Source organism: Tursiops truncatus, chromosome 17 (genome assembly GCF_011762595.2).
Source record: "Tursiops truncatus isolate mTurTru1 chromosome 17, mTurTru1.mat.Y, whole genome shotgun sequence".
NCBI lineage: Eukaryota > Metazoa > Chordata > Mammalia > Artiodactyla > Delphinidae > Tursiops > Tursiops truncatus.
Genome location: NC_047050.1, coordinates 20300408 through 20321958, shown reverse-complemented (window position 1 = coordinate 20321958; position 21551 = coordinate 20300408). Strand labels below are relative to the sequence as shown.

At 39.8% G+C, this 21551-nt stretch overlaps 1 protein-coding gene across 1 annotated transcript in view; it reads right to left on the bottom strand.

Annotated features, from left to right (window-relative positions):
• Window positions 1–21551, bottom strand: part of ZFHX4 (zinc finger homeobox 4) — a 182116-nt gene that overhangs the window by 5037 nt on the left and 155528 nt on the right. Inside the window, exons 6-10 of the mRNA XM_033842741.2 lie at window positions 19615–19731; window positions 13263–13396; window positions 12842–13042; window positions 11971–12088; window positions 6052–11439 (exon numbers count right to left, since the gene is read on the bottom strand). Coding sequence (XP_033698632.1) covers window positions 6052–11439; window positions 11971–12088; window positions 12842–13042; window positions 13263–13396; window positions 19615–19731 — 5958 coding nt within the window. The remainder of the gene's footprint in view (window positions 1–6051; window positions 11440–11970; window positions 12089–12841; window positions 13043–13262; window positions 13397–19614; window positions 19732–21551) is intronic.

The window sequence follows — 21551 nt, the reverse complement described above, 5'->3', positions numbered from 1 at the left end:
GAGATCTTTGCCGGATTTCAAGTACTCAATCTAATGCAGTGGCTGGTAAGAACCTATTACAAAGCCATTTGTAGGCATTGTATAGTTGGGGGAAAAACTAAAAGACAGCTCAGGATAGAAAAGGGAATTGTAAAAGTCTGTGCTTTCCCTGAGTCTGTTTTTTAGAGGCAAATAGAGTTGATTGAAAGAGGAACAGACTGGAAACCTAATTGGGTGGTGGTTCGTTCCTGAACGAGGGAAGGCTTGCTACCAAAAAATCGGGGCAAGGACCATGATGGAGGCCTGATGGGTTGATGGGAGAATTAACTAGGAGAAGGTAAATGAAGATTCAGATATTAGCGCATAGCTGTGGAGACAACCATCTTTTAAATATTGGCTGAAGTCTTACTTCTATGCTAAATGCAACATCTGGGTGTGAAAAGAAACAAATGAAAAACAAGTGACACAAAAACACATTTCTTTAGCTAGAAAAAGAACTTTCTTAATTGGTCTTTATCCAGCTGAGAAACCTGTCTTAGGCTTAGCACTCAAGATACTCTCAAGTGCTCAACATCACTCTCAACTTGACCCCAGTCATTATCATATTACCGTCAATTAGCCTAGCTTATTACTGGCTGCTCTTCTTTTTAACCTTTCCACACCCAAGTCTTCTCTGATCTGCTTTGAAATAATTTCTGTAGTTGTATTAGTAATAATCTCTAAGGAATATCCATCATGTTCGAGAATAGTCTCCCAATATCCTCAATAGTAAGTAGGGACAGATGCTAAAAATTCCATGTTTTTAAGAAAATTGAGTCCTAGAGCTGTGAAGTGACTTGATAGACAGAAATATACAACTCGATGGTAGATATGGAGGTGGGGCAACTAAAATTTTATAGCTGCCACTCAAATTCATCTTCCTGTCTAACTGAATCAATTTCAAATGTTAAACAGTTGGAATATTAAAAATGAAAAAAACAATCCTTGAAAATAATAACATTGTATTTCCAGGAGAAACTGATAACAAGTATCTACATTTTACAGAAGAATGGATGACACATTCAAAATAAATTTAAAAGAAAATGGCTTAAGATTGGCAGGGGTATGGTAGGAATGAATCGGTAAATTCCTGTATCTTTAATCCAATTTAGAATGATAGGGCTTCCCTGGTGGCGCAGTGGTTGAGAGTCTGCCTGCCGATGCAGGGGACGCGGGTTCGTGCCCCGGTCCGGGAGGATCCCACATGCCGCGGAGCGGCTGGGCCCGTGAGCCATGGCCGCTGAGCCTGCGCGTCCGGAGCCTGTGCTCCGCAATGGGAGAGGCCACAGCGGTGAGCGGCCCGCGTACCGCAAAAAAATAAAAAATAAATAAAAAATTATAATGATAGACTTCTCGGATTCCATGGGACTTAGACACAGCCCAAAACTGTGAAGCAATGGAGTTGCTTTTGGGGGCCCAAACCAACAACTCCCTTGCCTTTATTCCTACACTATGATGCCTGGTATCTTGATCTGCTTTCTACTTGCCTCTCTATAAAATTTTATTTGCAAGAAAAAAACCAGAGATATAAATACACTTATTTTTGAAAAGGATCAATATATACTAGATTCGATAACTTGAGGTTTCTTCTGCTATGATATTCTGATTTCATGATATTCTATGCTACTTTCCACTTAACAGAGGATAATGTATTAAGTCAGAAGAATTAATACCTAATTACAGAATTTCAGGCATGAGTGATTCCGGCAGAAGAAGTTTTACTAAGGACAGAAGGTCCTTCCTTGCATTGTCAGGATGACATTATGTTGGTAGCCAGCTTCTTCTGCCGACTCATAAAGCCTACCTTATTTCTGGGTCTAGTATATCTAGACTTCGTACTCAATAATTGCACCCCTTTCCACCTAAGCTCTTTCCCCCCTAAATCTAAAGAAATTGCTGGCTCACCTATCTCTCTGACGTGAGAATTTAAGGCAAGAGAAATTTTAAGGAACTAAGACAAAAAAATAGCAGTGGTAGTTAGAAAGCAAGTAGATCAGTAGCTGTTGACTCAGGCTTTCCCATCAGATGAGGTCTACAAATTCCTATCTAGAGGTCATATAATGAAGTAATGAAAATTTTTAGAAGACTGCTATAGGAATCCTAACTACTGTAGTTAAAGACTACCAGAGGTTTTTAAAAATGCAACATCTTGAGGAATAAGCTGACTTAAATAATCAGCTGTTAAGTAAAAGTTTCAGGAAAAAAGATACAGATTAAGGATAATGAATAATGTACATTGGCTCTACTAATAAAAGACATAAACTTGTAGAAGTTTGCAGTCAAAAGTTCAGTAGTCAACTGATATATGAAAACCACATATAGAAGAGAAAAACTGAACAGTAATCAGGATGCAAAATAAGTGGTGGTAACTACAAAGTTACATTCTTTCCTGTTCCCTAACTCCTGCTCCAATTCTCTGAAATTTCACAGAGAGATGAAAGTTTTTACCATCATTTTATTTGGTTTTGTTTTCCTGAAACAGCTGCCTATTCCCCAAAGTAATGCTTTTCAGAAGAAAATGCCTGTCTCACCATGAACGCAGAGGTAGTGTCTTTTCCCCAAGTTGCTTTGATCTAGGTGTCCCAGAGGAAAAATTTAGTATTGAGGTGGAAAATAAAACTAATTAATTACATGGGCCAAAGACAATTGTGCTAAAATTATTAAAGACCTACTCTTATCTAGATTTACCCCAAAAGTGCTAATAAATTACACTGAAGCATGAGAAAAATGCAAAAGCCATGTTCTAAAGTTCCATTTAAGGGAATTGGGTTAGGCAGTATTTCCAAAGACTAATGGAACATATAAAAATCAGACACTGCTTAAAACAATAAAGTAAATACATTAAAAATAGAAAATCAAGTTATTTTCCTAACCAAAAGAAGCTAACATCCTAAAGGATAAAATGTAAATTTAAAGGTTTCTTTTTCCAGGTGTACAGGCATGTGATTTTCTATTGTCACTTTCCCTTTTTGCATATGATCATGATAGAAAAAGACAATTGTGGAAAAATTTTTTAGTGTAAAATAATTTATTTTATCAAACATGAATGATAGTAAGTAGTGATACTGAACACAGGGCTGAGTCATGTTCAGAAAGCAGGCACACATGATGGATATTACTCTTCAAAGGGTTTTCTTTGTGATCTTGAAAGAATAAATAATTTGAAGATTTCTTGGAAGTATGGTAAGGAGGTTTTATGAGAATTAAAGCTGCTAAAACAGAACAGGAATTCCACCAAAAAAAGGAATAAAATGGGTATTTAAATCAGGAAATTTAGAGGTTGATAAATGCTAAAACCGAACATGTACACTGCAATTAAGTCAATTTTGGGGTGTAGCCTTCGGAATCACACTTATTACTTACTTTACAGCATATCTCATTCAATGGAGTCCCTTTTTAGTGATTTTCTTAGGAACAAAACTTTGAAATCTACCTTCAGAGGGATGGGGGTGTCTTTAAAATGAAGCCTTTTCCATAACTAAATCCCATTAAAATGGGACCAAGGTGAACACATCATATGGTCAAAGTTTATTCATATAGATAACAAACTGTTACAAGAGCCCAGGGCATGGGAGAGATACAGAAATATTTTACTTATGAAGCAATTTTCTTCTTTTATTTCACCTAGCTGGTCTGTCTATTTCTTCCATAGAGCAATGGAGATATTTGTTTGATGAAAAATAATACAGTAGAAAGATGCTGATAGAAAGATGGAGAGCCACAGCTGTACTCCATGAGATGATTAAAATATTCAGCTTTACCCACCACAGATCAATTAACCTAAAAGAGATGTGAGCTGCAAGTGTGGGAATTCAGGCTCTCAGATGGGATCCTGCTGATAACTCTGCTGTGCTAATGTTTAAACTCCTTCACAAACAAAGAACTAATTCAAGAGAAATTGCAAATTCCAGTAGGTATGTTCCTGGACCTTTTCTCTTTATAACACTCTCCGGTCTGTTTTGGTCCATGGTTTAATGAAGCAGCAGATACGTGGTGCCCTCAGTACCTGATGCATTTAAAAATAGTGCTCTCTGAGGAGGGCCTGCCTCTAACATCTTCCCACAATTCTGAGAGTTATAAAAAGGGCCTATATTTCAGGGGGAGGATGTAAATTATATTTATGGTGTGTAGAATGAGGAGAAAGTTTAGGAAATATTTCATAAATATCTTCTCTCTCCTCCCTCCTGGCTTTCTCTTGTACAGGCCCTCAGGGTACCAGTTTCAGAGTGACAAACCAGAAGGGTAGTCAGGGAAGGACCTGTTGTCCAAGCAAAGGCCTTCTGATCCAGTGGAGAGAAAAACAAGATGTTCTGACCACCACTTAGTGGGGTGACTACCTAGGATCCTCAATCAAAGCTGACTTATACATTAAAGGCACAGATACTTCAAGTGTTCTTAGCCAATTGTAAATGTCAAATTTTATTCTATTTTACATAATTATAAAATTTATATATAAGTGCTCATGGAATTTTTCCACATTAGACATTATGTGGAAAAGCTCTATTTTATGTAACTGATCACAGGAGTCTTTCTACATAAGACATTTTTCTAGATGTCAATTCATAATTACAGTGATATACAAAGTGAGACTAGTAGACTAATACCTTCATAGGCGGGCAGGGGAAGGTAGCTGGTGCGATAGTTAAAGGAAAGGACCTCGCAGAAATTTTCTTGGTAAAACTTTTTATATGTGCAGATTCATTCTGCTTCTCTCTAATGCCAACAAGTCATTCTGGACAGGAAACCAATCAGATGAGCTATCAGTAGCCAAAGGGTCATTTGATATCATTGTTTTCATGTCTCCCAAAATAAAAGTTAAAATGGGAATATCTTCCAGAGTCACATTAAAATGTAAATCGCCATAAGGGAAGGATGAAATTGAAAAGTTTGAAATTTATGTAAAAGTCCAATTTGGAAAATGAAAAAAAAGCTTTCCTTTTGTGTTTTTGGAAACTTTCTAGATAAATGTAATTAGTTCATTCTAGATGTCTCTTTGGAATGTCATAATTTCCTTGTAAAAAATTTTAAAAAATATACTGTTAATTTGGAAAATAAAACTTTCTTTAAAGAAGAAACTAGAATCATTTTTTTTTTTTTCCATTTTGGATGATATACAACTTGTGTTATATGTGTAGCTACCTGGATGCCTAGCATACTATCTTCAATTTTTTTCAGCCTAAGATAATTGGATACCTATACTTACTCACAGAACCTAAACTATACAAATTGCATTTCTCTTGATAAACACAGAATTGGATTCTTCATCGGGGATTGCCTCAAGCAGTTTTACCATTTTGGTCTGTCTTTATTATAAATCTAGGCTAGGGGTGGTGGTGGAAAGGCATGGAGTAATATAAATGTATTTTTAAGGTTCTAAATTTACATAAATAACAAGTAACAAAATGAATGCTACTAAAAGCAAAATCATATAGCAATACTAAGTTACAAATGATCACAGAAGTCATAGTTTTAGTAGTTAAACTTTACAAATATATGCTTTATTACCTCCTAGGTGTAATGGGGGGGAATTCCTGTGGCTAGAGGGCCCTTAGCTTTTCAACTTCCTGGCATTTAAGGGGGAAAAGAAACCCCAAAAGTACAAAACCAAACGAAAAAAAAATCAGTGTCTCTTGGAAATTACATAAATTAGGAAAACAATGGATATATTACTTAATGCTTCACTTTCTTAATATGTATACCAAATTTTGTGCCACGTGCCTGTGCTGAAATGTCATTTGAAATCAGTTTTGAAATGAGTATATTAAAGGAATGTTTCTAAAATATAAAGATATAATGATATAAATAATATATTTCTGAGACTCTGATCTACCTTGTCTTTGTTTTTCTGCATATGTGCAGGTTGGCTTATTTCTATGTTATTAACTATAGCCACTAAAACATATATTTCAAATAACATAATGGTTTCACTTACTGAAATTAAAAGAGATCCAACATACCCTGTTCTTGGTTGTATGTCATTGGCTGCCTAATATTAATTAATTAATTAGACAGACTCTCCTTGAAATGACTTACTGTTTGAATTTTGTGGAAATCCAGGCAAGGAGGATGGACCGTTCATTCCAGGGAGAAGGACTGGGGGGAGGCCGGGGAGTCCTGGATAGGCTGCTGGCAGACTGATGCCATGAAGGGAGCTGCTGTCCATCATGCCTGGCTGCTGTACCGCTAAGCCCAGCACATCTGAAGCTTTCTTTATACGGTCAAGTTCCTGCTGTGCCATCAGCTGTCGAACAGTCGTCGGAGCCAAGTAATCTTTCTCCCGATCAAGCTGACTCCCAACGGTCTCCCTCACTTTTGAAATGTGCTGTTTGGAGAAAATATGATCTCTGATGGACAAGCGGGCGGAGTACTTCACCCCACAGAGGGTACACTCTGGTTTGGTGCCTTCCGTGCCACTCTGATTGATCATGAAAGGCTTCCCTATGTTAATTTTAAATTTCTTTTCCTTTGCCCTTGCATTCTGGAACCACACCTGGACCACGCGTTTGGGCAGACCAATCTCATTCCCTAGCATTTCACATTCTTGCATGGTTGGAGTTCGGTAGTCACTAAAGCAAGCCTTGAGAACCTTGAGTTGAAGATTGCTCATCTGGGTTCTGAAACGCTTGTGACCTGGTCGATCGTTACTTTTGGATTTGAAAGGATTGCTGGATCCAAACGGATTTGGTGAACTCGGGTCAGCTATGCTGGACGTTTCACTGCGGTCAGCATTGTCATCGGGGTCATCCGTGATATAAAAGCTTTGGTCATGGTCACCGTCTTTATCGTTGAAAGATATTGAGGGACTCGTGAGAGAAAAGAGAAATTTTTCATCGCAGACATCCGTGGTGGGTGTGGTTGCTGTTTTTGGCAAAGTGTCGAGAGTTTTCGGCTCTTTAGGAGATAGAGCTGGCTTCACATCTCCAGAACTTCCCGTGGTGCTTTCCATTTCCGCGTTTCCCTCATCTCCGGTGGTGGCGTCACTGATCGCCGTATTAATTGACGAAGTCTCATCAAAGTCAGTTTTATTTTGATCATACCCAGCCTCAGCAGGAGGGGCGTTTAAATTCTCTGCATCCTCAGGACATTCTGCTTTGAAAGAAGAAGGGCTTAAAAGATTCTTCGGCGACAGCTCTGCTGTTTTGCTAACAGGTGTTGACACTGTAGAAGCCAATTCATTCTCACTTGAGAGATCAATTTTAGTTAATGGCAGAGATGGATAATCAAAATAAATGTATTTCTGGGGGCTTTCTCCCCCATCTTCTGTTGATATTAAAGGGCTTGGTGGCAAGCTGTAACCTGCCTGCTTTCCTTCATTCCAGTGCCGGGAGCGAATGTGGCTTTCTAAGGCTGACTTCGCCTTAAACAGGGCTCGGCAAAAGGGGCACCGTTTATGAGACTGGGCTGGACCCACTGCCCGGAACTGGCCCTTCCTTTCTCGCGCTCGTGTGTTCTGGAACCAGACTTGCACGACTCTTTTCTTGAGCCCCACTTCACGTGCAATATGATCAAGCATTTTCCGGGTAGGATTGGAATCCAGTAAGTATTTTTCATAGAGAATTTCCAGTTGTTCAGGGGTGATGGTGGTTCTCAAGCGTTTATCACGGTGCTGGTCTTCACCGCTATTGCCGCCTTCCTTTTCACTGCAGTTATTGTCTTCTTTATCATCCAGTTTCCTTTTAAGGGAAGCAGCAGCTGTGGCCTGGGCTGTGGGGTGGGAGGAAGTGGTCTGAGGGGGCATCTGTGTGAGAGAACCACTCAGCAGCTGTCCAGTCATCAGTGGATTGTTGGGGTCGAATATCATGTAGGGCATGTCCATGGGCCGTTCCAAGAACGGGGAGTGCAGGAATTGGTTCTGAGCAGCCAGGAAGTGCATGTGCTGATGTTCCTGCCAGAGTTCCAGAGTCGGGAAGGCAACTGTGCACTGATCACATTGGTACTGTAGTAACTGTGGAGGTAGACTGTTCTGGAGAGAAGTCATGGAAATCTGCAGCGGACTGGAAGGGACCGGGGTTTGAGAGGCCGAGGGAGGTCTTCCCATAAGCTGGGGTTGTTTTGGTGTCTGCGGCGGAGCGGCCGAGGCCGGCGGCGGGTCTGAGGAAGTGGATGCTGAGAGCAGCGCTGGTTTGGCGCCTTGAGAAGGGGGCAAGGGGTCACTCTGCTTTGGCTTTTCTGTGGGATATTCGGGTTTTGGAGACGTCTTCTCCGGTTCCGGTTTGGGTGACGGGATCAGCGGGGTGCTAGTCCCAGAGCCAGAACTTGCCGCCAGGGCAGGAGCGTTTTTGGGTGCCTCCGTTTGGCCAGACACTGTGCAATGCTTATACACCACCTGATCCGTGGCGTCCATGGAGTCTTCGGTTTGGCTTTCATCTTGGGCATCATCATCTTCGTCCTTGTAACACTGCTTTTTCTGATGCGTAATCAAGTCAAAGATCCTGGGGAAAACCACATTGCACTTTTTACACTGGTACTGCATGTTGCTCGTTCGAATATACCGCTCATTAGTAAGTTCTCTTTTTTCATTGTCTTTAGCTTCTGCTTGATTCTCGTAACTCTTCCGTGCCTTCTGACGAGCATTCTGGAACCATACAACAATAACCCGGGTAGGCAGATTGAGAACGGTAGAAAGTTGTTCTATTTCGTCATCTTTTGGGTAAGCGTTTGTGTCAAAAAAGTCTTGAAGAACCCTAAGCTGGTAGTCCGTAAACCTGGTTCTCGACGACCTTTTACTGAAGGATGCATCAGATTTGTAGTGTTCTAAAGAGGAGGGCTGGGGGTCGATTCTGATATCTTCCAAAACTGTTATGGGAGGGTTACTGAAGTTGTAGGGCGAATCCTTATTCCTCTGCCGCTCCTTAAAAAGCGTATTTCGAAACCAGTGCTTGATAACCTTTTGAGAGAGGCCAGACTTCTCCGCCATTTCTTGGATCTGTTCTTCACTCGGAGAATTATTGATGTCAAAATAAGCCCTCAGGATTTTCAGTTGGTCGTCTGTAATTCTTGTCCGTGGGCGTTTGAACTGAGAATGCCTCAGGAAATTGGGATCTAATCCGAGCTGCTGCTGGCAGAGCTGAGTGAGATCGGCCGAGAGAGTGTCCATCTGGGGCAGCTGCAGGGCGAGCTGGGGAGGAAGCGCAGGATGCTGCACGGGCTGCATCATGATGGAAGGAAAGAGCGGAAGGTCCAGGGACACGGGCAGCTGGACCTGCGGGGGAGCAGATGGGGGAGGGGGAGGTGGGGGCGGTGGGGGAGGTGGGGGCGGTGGGGGCGGCGGGGGAGTGGGCGGTGGGGCTTGGAGCGGAGCGGAGACCCCGCCTGGCAGTTTCACAGGCCCCAGGGAAGGAGCCTGCGGAGGGGCTGGAGGCAGCGGTGGAGGCGGAGGGGGGGGCGGGGGTGTTTCTGGGGAAGATGGCGAAATGGGATAAAGCTTATCGTAGGCCTCCCTGTACTGACGAGCGAATTTTTCGAGCGCTCCATATGGAAAAAACTGGCCGTGTACGTGTTCTTGGTGGCTCTTCAGAATAAGGACGTTGGAGAACAACTTCCCACACGTTCCACATTCCAGCTTCTCGGTACTCTCCCCTTCTCCACTCTTGCCCTTCTTCTGTACCTTCTGCCTGTTCTCATTATACTGAATGACCAGCTCAAAACCGAAGTTTTCCAGTAACGCTTTGGCTGCATTTCCTCGGGCCCCTGAAGCGATTCGGGGCGGCGGGATGGACGGTTCCAAGGATTTTTGCTTCTTTCCATCTTTGCCTTCTTTGAGCCCTTCACCTTCACTAATGAGCTCTTGCTTTGGCTTGTCTTGCTTTTCAGCAACCTCTTCCGCCTCCTTGTAAGAGGGTATGTCCTTCATGATGGGGCAGTCGGCACTGGCCGCGGCGGTTTGCTCTTGTTTCAATAATTTGCCGGCCTGCTGCTGCTGCGGCGGCGGCGGTGGCGGCGGCTTTTGAGACTGAAGCTGGGGCTGTATGGCTTGGTACTGCTGTGCTTGTTGCTGAAGTATCTGGAGTTGAGTTTGGCCAACGTGATGTTGGGTTTGAATCTGCTGCTTCAAGTCTTCAAGCAAGGACCCGGCCATTCCAGTCATGCCATGCATCCCGAAGGCAGCAGAGCCCGGCAAGCCCAAATCTGGCCCCAAGCTGAACTCCGTCCCGGGGATGTAGAATGGAAAGAGAAACTGAGGCTGCTGAAACTGCAGCAGCGCTTCCGGAGTCATAGGAAAATGAGGCAGAAAGGCGGGGTTGAGAAACTGAGGCTGAAAGAACGCAGCTTGCTGTTGCAACTCGTGCTGCAGCTGCAGCTGAAGCTGTGCTGGTGACTGCGGCGGGTGATGCGTAGGTTGAGCAGAGATTAATTCCGGAGTTTGCTTTTTATTTAATTCTTTGGCATCTAAGTGGGCATCTTTGCCGCTTACTGCTGCTAAACTCATGGAATCTAGCATCCCTTGGCTGGGACTATTAACGTTGGCTCCGACGCCGTGCCCACCGGCCACGTGACTGCTGGGCTCCAGCTTGGCAGCCCTTGCCTTTGTCTGGTGGAGCACGGATCTCATGTGGATTTCCAAGGTCGAACTTTGGCTGTATGCAACGTTGCAGATGCTGCACTTGTAGGGTTTGTTATCTGTGCTGCTGTTGGTTTCTTGAGGAACAGGGCTGGAAGCTTCTTGCAAAACCTTTTTCAACTTATGCAGGTGAGACACTGAATTATAATGGACCAAGAGAATGTTCTTTTGGGTGAACGACTCTTTACACACTGTACATTTATATGGGCGAGATGGATCGAGGAATTTTTCCATCGTGAAATTTGGCCCTTTTCTAAAAGGTAAGGTCCGCTTTGGTTCAGAGCCCATGTCATCCGGAATAGAGCTACTGTCACTTCCTGCTGGACTTGCCTTCCCCTCATGGTCTGCCTCGTACTCCCTCTCCATTTCCTGCTCTAGGGCCTGGTCGTCCTGGGCCATAGTTTCACTCTCTGCCCACAGTTCACCATTCACGGGCAAGGAGGCATACAGCTGTTGAAGTTCAGCTTCACTCAGTTCGGGGTGGCCTGCTTCCAAGTGTTTTTTTAAAGCCTGGAATGTACGGAAACTACGCTGGCACAGGTTACACATCGTAGCGGCCCGAATCGCATGATACTGGGAATGTATCTGAAGCTTCTGCATAGTCTTAAAAGCCAAGCTACAATGGTTACAGCGATACTTGTAAACATGGCGGTCCGAAACAGAGAGTGGTTGCCGTTTTTGGGGTTCGCTTAATTGATCCTGCAGTGTGTCGGAGATTTTCATATCCTTACTACTGTTTTTATTCCATTCCGGCACTTCTGTGGGTTCTTTAGTTGGTTTCTGCCCCTCACTCTTTATTTCCACAGCAGCCTTTGAATCGTCAAGACCTGCCATGCTTTTGTCATCCATTGGACTTTCACCTGTGTCAATAAAGCATAAACATCGCTTATAGGAAGGAAGTCTACAGTTCAAACGCCAATGAATATTGTTAAGTAGGAGCTTCTAAAGGTTTCTGCTTAATTGAGTTGCTGAAGAAATACTTATTTGAGCAACTACTATATGGCAAGCACTGTACTGGGCCCTGGGGTATAAAGGTGAATCAGAAATCACCCCTGACCTCAAGGAATTTCAGCATAGGGAAGAAGATAAGTCAAGGGTAATTATAGTATGCTACCAGCAGCGTGACAGCAAGGGCCATAACCGGCATGTTCAGTCATTAGAACACACAAAATATTCCTGGTCATTGATACTTAGGTCCCCCAAGGGCAGTTTACAGATAACTAGATATTAAATATGCCTTAGAAACTAGGGCTTTTGGAAATGCCATACTTTTTTTCCCCTGTGATTTAAAAAAAAAAAAAAATTCTTTGATAGTAATAATGCTGGACCAGCATCACAGATGCAATGCCCTGAGTGTGTCTTGTGCAGATCTTGGTCCGATGCTGGCATACCTGAATATTTCCCGGCCCCCTCGGCTGGGATGGCTGCAGGTGTGTCCCGCTCTGACTTCTCAGAGGTGGCTGCTGGCAGTAGCAAGCTGTTGGGCATCATCACATCAGGGACAGGCACCTGTGAAAACCAAAGGGGTTCATGTCAAAGGTACCCCAGAAATCACAGACTCCGTCACATCTGTCCTTGGTTAGTAGCATATCCCAGTTACATCTTCCAACCAAAGCAGGGACATTCTGTGACTCTTACAGGCCAATGCTCTCCCTTCAAATTTCGGATCAATGCCATTGTGATGCAGTGTTCTTCTTTTCTTTTCTTAAAAAATATGGTTTATAACTAATAAGGATCTACTGTATAGCACAGGGAACTCTACTCAATACTCTGTAATGGCCTATATGGGAAAAGAATCTAAAAGAGAGTGGATATGTATATCCATAAGTGTATATGTATAACTGATTCACTTTGCTGTACACCTGAAACTAACACAACATTGTAAATCAACTATACTCCAACAAAAATTGAAAACATTTAAGAAATACGGTTTGAAAGTTTTTGTAACCAAGAAATGATAGCCAAGAAAATATGAAACTCAAGGTACCCACATGAATCATTTGATTAACATTACAGGCATGAGAAGAAGTCAGCAAAATCTGTGTTATTGAATAAGCTATGCCTTGTATCATATTTGGGGTTTATTCCAAAGCACAAGAGACAACAAATGGGCCTTTACTTGTGATTCCTACCACACAATCAGTAAGAGCTTGATGCTCTTACACAGAAGAAATAAATTTCTATCAAACAATAATTACAGATTTTGTGTTGATACTTTTACAGAGATTATGTCACATATGCATCAACATTTGGTATCCTTACTGTCATAAGCAGCTTCTCCACACAATCCGGAGACACACTGTGCAAATGCGTCAGATGCAGCTGGAGGTGCATTTTGTTGCTGAGGACGTCCTGGCAGAGGGGACAGCAGATGACCGGCTGCACTGAGTGCTGTGACAGAACGTGCATCTGGATACGACTTTGGTCCCTACTATTGTAGTTACAATAAGGACACTGATAGAACTGGAAAATATTGAATAAACATGGTCACTATTAGTTAATGGATTTTGATGACTTCAGAGCATTAGAAGTCACACCATGAGTTAATTACCTTGCCAATCAGTGTCTACATACATTTCAACAGCACGGAATGGCTTGGAGGCTCTAAGATTATCAAGGGCAGTAATAATAATAATAATAAAAACATATTTACACAGTACAGGGAAAAAGAAAACACATTTACCTGCTCGTGACAGAATTTATTGTCCTCTGTAGGTTTTGATCTTTTCGTTGCCACATCCTCTTCTTTTGCCAGCAGGAGTGGCTGGGTTCCCCCTGCCACACTGACTTTTAGCTCCTTTTCTGGTGTGATTATTCCTGATTCCCAAAAAAGAATAGGACACTTCAATTTTAAAAGACTAAACAATGTCGATATCAGAAAAATTATGTTTTCCAAATCTCTCTGGCTCTAAATCCACTGAATTACCAAAGAACCAGAAAAGCACTTTTATATGATGCTAATCTCAAAAGACAAAAATCACACTTCTCTTTGTTCCCTAACCAAGTGGACTTTATATATTTTAAAATGTGCTCCTGTCTCATATTTTGATAACCGTAGGTGACCTTGAAAGATTCATCAATAACACGTGCTCTCTGGTGTCTCAGTACGGCTTTATCACATTAAAGCAAATCTACTCCCATTCGCAAATGCTAACTTAGAAAATAATTATTTTTGCTAATGTTTAATTACCTATCTCGTCTCTAAAATTCCGGGACACTGAAAACATTTCAAAATTCTCAGAAGAGCTGACTAGTTATAATTAACAAATGAAATCAGTGTTTTTACGTGGTGAATGTAGGATTTTAAAATTATACATTACATACCCACTGCTGTTTTTTGTGATTTATTCTTTGTGTTAGATGTTTCAGCAGTTGGCTGTGCACATAACATTGTAGTCCAAATCAAGAAGACAATTGTTTTATGAGGTTAATCTGAATATTCGGTGTTAAAAGACGGTTTAAAATTTTGCCTAGATGAGCGACATAATGTATAGAAGCCTCACACACATCAAAGGTGAGAGTGTGATTCTAATTTCCCAATCTAACAGAAAATTCTTTCCAGCATCAATTTTCCCGATAATCTCCTCTGCGAGGCTGGATATTACAGTGACATTGGGTAGGCATGTCACATACATCTCACGACAAACACAAAACCTCATTTACCAGCCATTCCAATCTCATCATAGCGCGGCATCATCTGACCTTTTTTCTGCTGTTTATTATGAGTATTTCTAATTTTAACTTTCAATTTTCACCATCTTCCAGTCAATTTGCAACTAAATTATTTCCAGGGTGAGGACACTATCACTGGACAACTGGGTGCAAATACATCTTGAAATGCAATGAAGCTAAACCATTGATTGCTATCAGACCCCGCGTAAATATAGAGTCTAGGCGTAATCTGATTGTATGCTGTGCATGAAGATTTATCTTGATTTTTTTTCAATCCACATACGGTTCATATAAATGAACAAATTATACCTTATTGCAAAATAACCCAGTTTTAATTTAAAAATAAGGTCAAGGATGTTATGGAAACAAAGTAAAAATGAACCAAAAAATACATTCTTTTCCTCTCCTGGATGGAGATGCATGTTTTGTACCATATAAATAATTTTAGGAATCCCAAACTCTGAAAGAAATTTAAAAGTAAATCTGACTCTGACGAGACCAAAATTAAACTAGAATTTAAATGACATAATGACAATAATTTATTCCCTTGGGGTTTGCGGTAGGTACAGAATTAGTGTTACATTTCCAAACCAATTGCACTGCTACTGATTTCTAGATTTACAAACACTAGATTTTATTTGAATTGGTACAGTTGTCCTACATATACAGATACCTTAGAGAAATTTAGATTCTTTCTAGATATTTGAAAAAACAATTTATCGAATTTGGATGAACTTAAATCTGAGATAGACTAAAGGATTTTATTACATTTATTAAACAAGATCCAAGTATTTGATATCCAAAGATATGTCAAAAACAAGAATGTTTATTTCATAATTAATTCTGGTATCAAAAAGATGTCTTTCATCTAAAGCAAAATTCTCAAAGCAGAATATATTTTGTGCTATCATTTTTAAAGTGTTAAAAATAAACACTTAAGAAAACAATATGATATATAAAGTTTGCAAATAAAATTTACTGATTCAGGTGTCAGATCAAGTTGTAGAAAATGATTGTCATTTAAGTCAGCAAATGTCTATCAGCTGCTTTTTTCCTGTGAGACTGGAAGATTTTTCTTCAAAAGTTTCCCAATAGTGAGTAAGAATATGCTTCCTTAAGAAAATAATACTATGTCATATTCCCCTATCATTCTTTTGTGTACATGAGAGAATCAGACATGACCAAATAATAAATTGGTCCAGTTCCCTATGGTATCAAAGACTGTCACACACAAGGTAAATGAGAATTTCCACAACTCTTGTTGCTTGCAGGCCTTAGGAACATCAAAAACAGAATAAACCTTCCAGAAACTTCTGAATCTATTCAATGTATAAGTGTGGCCTTATTTTTATAAGCATATATCTTCTAATAGTAGTACTATAAAGGTCAAAAGAACACTGATTTCAAGGTTTGAAACATTTTACTAAGACTTTACACTGGTATACATATTTGATATAATTAATCCATATTATTTTTATGTACATTAATATCATCAAGAATATAATTGCTTTTGAATTTAGGGACATTCATGCTGCATGAAGAGTTAAATTTTAGGGTCACTATTTCATAGCCATCGAAATAACTGTTGGATATAGTATTCCACCCAATATATGGGTCAGCTTCGAGATTTTTTTGTTAATTAACTTAGTTAATTAAACCATGATCTTAATGTAAGCTAGGAACTTCCTAAAGACTATCTTATTTTAAACTGAGAAGAAGTTATAAATAAAGTCTAGACCCCCTAACTCAAGCTAGGCACCCCAGAAATGTGTGTCACTGATAAGAAGCAGCAGCAACAGCAGAGAATGCTAAGATGCAATAACATATGACAAAAACAGACTCTTGAAGATAAAACAGGTCACCAGGATTACTTGCAAAAATGAGGGACATTATATTTTATGCATGCATGCCTCTTCTACTCAAAGGGGTACCATCTCAGGTATTATGGCCTCCCTGGTAAATTATAGGAAATCAACTCTGGGGTCTTTCTCTGAATTGTTTTATCTTAGAAATATCTTATATTAAGTAAAGGCCAATTAATTTTAGGAAGGTTTTAAGTTGTCTGATTATTCATAGTTTATGGTTACAACTTTACTTGAAATAAACACTGTTTGTTACCTTAGACAAAATTTTGAAATGAGATCATAATTCATTTTGTGTTATTAAGGCCATCACACTATCCTCAAAAAAAAAATGTAATTTTAATGCATTTTTAACTAAAACATGAAGCCTAATTACAAATAAGGACTGCCAAATAAATGAGCCCATGATTATCTGTCAGTTATGGGATTATTTAACTTGCATGAGATTACTAATATAAAAATGACATAGTTCATTTCAATTCAGATGCTGCCTACTTAATAAATTTTCAATCCCTAAAATACAGAAGGTTGTAAAATGGTTTATATTCATAACAAGTGAGGAAAAAAAAAAAAAAAAAAAAACAAGTGAGGAAAATCCAATAACACATGTGTACTCAAAGCAAATCTTGAAAAAAATAACAAAATGCTGAGTTATTATTTATGAATCAATGTATCTGGTAAAGTTTGAATACTATAAAACTTGGATATAACAGAAGATGGTATTCAACTCCAAATAAGCCTAAATTATAATTACTGGTACAGTATTTTTTCTAATGAGACTAGAATGAAAGGATAATTTTAATTGCAATAATGAAGGTTAATTTCCATCTTTCCTCATGTTTACTCCCTTATTAAAAAGTGGTCCCCTTAGCCGTGGCAGAGACATATTACATTTTCAATGCAAATATATTAATCTGGATAAACTCTATATTAATTCTTGTAGTGCACAGAGCTATAATTTGGATTATAATTAATCTAAAGTGGCACTAGATTTAAATGACAATATAAATGAGGCATTAGGAGGCTTTTCTATTATGAATGAATATTCAACAAATATAACTTGCATATTGCCAAGTCTCATTTTGAAAGCTCTAGTCCTAGAGATTAATGTCAGCAACACAGTACAACAGCTTATACAAACATCATCTTCCTAACATGTGTTAATTCCTTCCTGTCTAAAAAATTCTGTGTTAAAGTGGGGTCACACTGTTTTCCCATCTAACACATTAAGATAGTGATTAACTTATAAATTTGCCAGTACTTTTGACATTTATAACTGACATCAGGAAGAAAACCAATATATACATAAGTGCTCATTCAGTCATTAGAAATACTTACAAGGAAAAAAATCCACGTAATAATTTTTTCACCTAATCAGATTCAATGTAGAAAGCAGAAAACTTTGTTAAAAGTTCATGTTAGTTGTCAGTAATAACTGTCTTGGTGTCTGAGAGGTTTCAAGGCTAAATATTAGCATCTCAGTAATTGCTCTGAGTTGGTACGAAAGCCCATTTTTATCCCTACAGATGTAGTTGGGGAGGCGTTTCTGCAGGGATAAAAATGTGTTTTAGAAAACTATCATTATCCAATGGTCTGTATCCTCTCACATGCCGAGTCCTGTCTAGATGGTACAATTAGATGCCCAAGAAAAGACAATAACTCATCAGGCCGTTAAGGAGTGATTGAGCCCATTATTTATGTAGAGCAGTAAACTGGGCTGGTGGAGATAGAGCCCTTGCATCTGTGGTATGTTCCAAGTAAGACTCTTGCCTCATTGGTGAGACTGGAGCCATTTTCAAGAGATTCCCACAATGCATCCTTTACAAGGTATTAGTTACTTAAAGCCAAGCACAATGTCACATTCCTATGTATTACGTGAACACTCAACGAACACCAATGTCCTGTGTGTTTTACACATTCTTCTGAAGAATGGGGTTGGGTGGGTGTATGGTCTGCAATCTCTTTTGGCACCACTGTGAGAAAATCACCACTGAAAGTAGCAGAATCCTGCCCTCCCTGAAGCAGTCCATCAGCTAGCCTTGATGAGGTCCATCCTAGACCTAAACTGACTTCCTTGCTATTGCCAGTTCTTTTCAAATGAAGCTTAGATGGCACTACCCTTGACCTTAACTGATCACAAGGTACTTCAAATTCCTTGTCAGTGACCTCAGGAACTGTATTAATATACAGCTAGGGCATCTTTTTTTTTTTTTTTTTTTTACATTGCTTTAGGCTCAAAACCAACCTTAGATCTTCTTTGTTTAAATCAAATTAGAATCATATGTTAGCCACTATATCCTAGACCCAAATTTAAATGGCACTCTTCTCACTGGACTCCAGAGACAAATTCAGCATTGAACGGTGTGGGGTGGGTATCAGGGAGGCCCTTCAAATAATTCTTGAAGGGAATGGAAAACTTAGATATGCAAAGACTGAATCACAAATATGGGATAATTCAGGTTTAAATAAACTTGCAAGTGAAAATGATATTTTCTGCCCAACCCAATGTCTTCACAGAGAAAACAAGCTTCTTTAGATGCGGCTGTCATTGGAATTCAAGGAAAAGATAGATGACTACCTGAAACTAATAGGCTTGAACCCGTTTCAGCACTTCTTCTGCTTCAATGAGTCCAACATAATAAAACTAGGTATAGCGTGCAGCAAAAGTAGCCAATGTAATATTCATTGGGACCATAGATTTCCATCTCATACATACAAAGCATGGATGAAGTCATATATTTGCCAAATCAAACACAGAAAAAGCCTTAGGTATCCACACCAGATGCTGGCCTAGGGTTTGTTTGTGCACAAGTAAATGTCATGACACGAAGGTTTGTTTTCAAAGACAGTAGCTTTCATTACTGGGATTTGTCTATTCTAGAAGATCAAAATTACCCAGCACCTAATCCCTTCTCAATGATATTTCCTCTTCTTAGGCTGAATCATCTGTAAACTTTTTCACTGGATTTTGTTTGAAATGCCTCAAATAGATGCCCTTAAAAAGGGCAAATTCCTGAGTGTAAGTTGTAAAAAAGCAAGGAAAAATAACATTTATTTTTAAGGTTATGTGGTTTGGGGAGGGGGGGAACACATGTGATTGAATGAAAAAGTTCAAGTGATATCTAATCCTGTGCTTATGAAAAATTAATATGCCATCAGAGGAATCACAAGTATAGCTAAGATTAATGAAAGGCGCTTAAAAAATTACAAGCACACAAACTGATTTGATTAAAAAATAATCTCGCTGGTCGTCCTGCAATATTCTTCAACTTATCCACATCTATTCTGTCAGATGGTTATGATTAAAAATAGGTCAATGGGAGGCTACTGATAGAAATCACATGCAAAATGCACATGCAATGAATAGTAGTGGGAATGTTCAGACAGTTTAAAATGAATAAAAGCTTTTAATAAGCTTTGGGGGGGGGGGGCAGTGAAGGAAGAGCAGATTGCAGGGAATGGAGGTGGGGGAAGGAAAGGTGAAAGATTCTAGCATCTTACCAGAGTCTTTATTAGAGTTTTTGCTTTCATTATTGTCTCTTTCACTTGTGTCTTTCTCATCATCCTCAGCCCCGGCTGTAGGTTTAATAGCTCCTTCTGTCTCCTCACTTTGTTCTTCTGTTAAGAAAGACAGACCAGTCAGTTGGATGGAAAACCCTAGAAAAACACACATGAAAATAAACTATGTGACCATTTAAGAACTTTGTTATTTATGAATCATTTGCAGACATTCATTCTCAAAAAAGAGCATGAATTTATTAAAAGTCACTATTAGAACCTGCTGGCTATACCAATGCAGGTTTTGTTTTGTTATTTTTTAATCTCAAGCAACTTCTTTTATATCCACTGAGAAAATGTGCCTGTACTAAATTAAAAAGAAATCTTTTCAAAGAAGTACAGTTTAAGATAGAAAAGATTGAAAATGGATGTGAGGCAATTTTGTAATTTCAATAGTAGAACCTTCTAAGCTACATGAACCCACTGCTGCATGGACTTGGATAAATGAACCAAATTCTCAGAAAAATTTCTTCGTTCAATAATGTGATAATGATGGGTTAAATGTAAGACAGGTGTTACTCCTGCCTTTCAGCCCTTAGACCCCAGAGGAATTCTTTGGAATTTGTCAGAGTAAGATCTCAAAACTTCAGTTACACTGGGATTTTATTTTATTTTTTCTATAGGGGGAGCTATACAGGGCGTAGGACAGAAGAAGGTATACTTCTATGACAACCACATCACCCCACACCTCATTCACGGGTTTCACACCAGCTAGATTACATGGAAATCCTCATAGTAACTCAACCCTATTTAATTATTCTGTAAATCTTAGCTATGCCGCTGCTGGTGGATTAATCTGTTTATGCAGTTAGCCTCTATGCTGGGTCTGTGTAGCACTAATCCGTGAAAGGCCCACTGTTCTCTTTCATCCTGCGATCATTTGTCTCTCACTGTGCTGATGTCGCATTTTAATGAATTTTTAGCAATCTGAGTAATGCCAGATAACCAGACTCACAACTCCCCACAGCATGGCATGCTGTTCTCATTGCAGCACAAAAAATAAAAATCATATTTCCCTGTTCAGGTAGGAATTACATAAATTAGGAGAAGAAGGTAAAATGGGATTAGAAGCACCAGGCTACTCAATTTCATAAAATCTTTAATGACCATATAAATTAACCCTGGAAAGGCAAAAGGTCATCGACACCCATTTGCATACACTCTTCTATTTGCTTTTGATAAGCAGAGCTTTTATGCAGAGAACATGATACAATTAACCCTTCAAGAACCGTACAAAACGCAGCTCCGGACATTTTAAGTGTCAAGCATTAACTGAAAATTACACACTGCATAAAATTTTCATTGCAAATGCTATAGTGATTGAAAGGGGAAATCATGGCCCTCTCCACACCCCATGTTTTTTTAATAACGTTCTGACAGCAGAATGAAATATCCACTGTCATATGTAGCAGCTGAGCACCAAAAAAAAAAAGAAAAAATCGCTATTTAGTGCCTCACTTGCCAGCCATGCTCTACAACTATGAGAGCAGAAAACAACAGAGGGGGGCCAGTTCTGGGCTCAATGGGGGAAACTCCAAAAAAAAAAACTAAGGGGAAAAACAAGGACGCTTAATACATTTGAAACCAGAGTTTGTTTCGACTGTTAAGTCCTCAAAGGCACCATACAAATCTCTTGATTCCATATTTGCACTTTGCCACTGCACAAAAGCAGAGGGGAGGTCCTTGGGGAGGGGTGGGTCATCGGAGGGTTTGGAGGCAGCTTCCCTTTCAATACATGTGGAAATTGTACTTGAAGAAGAAAGAATCAACCCTCCTCCTGGCTGTAGCCTGCTTTCACCTGTCGGTGATAATCACTGATCAAACCCAGGCTCCCTCCTCCCAGCAGGGGCCCAGGCTGGGTGGGGACAGCGGCCTGGCTC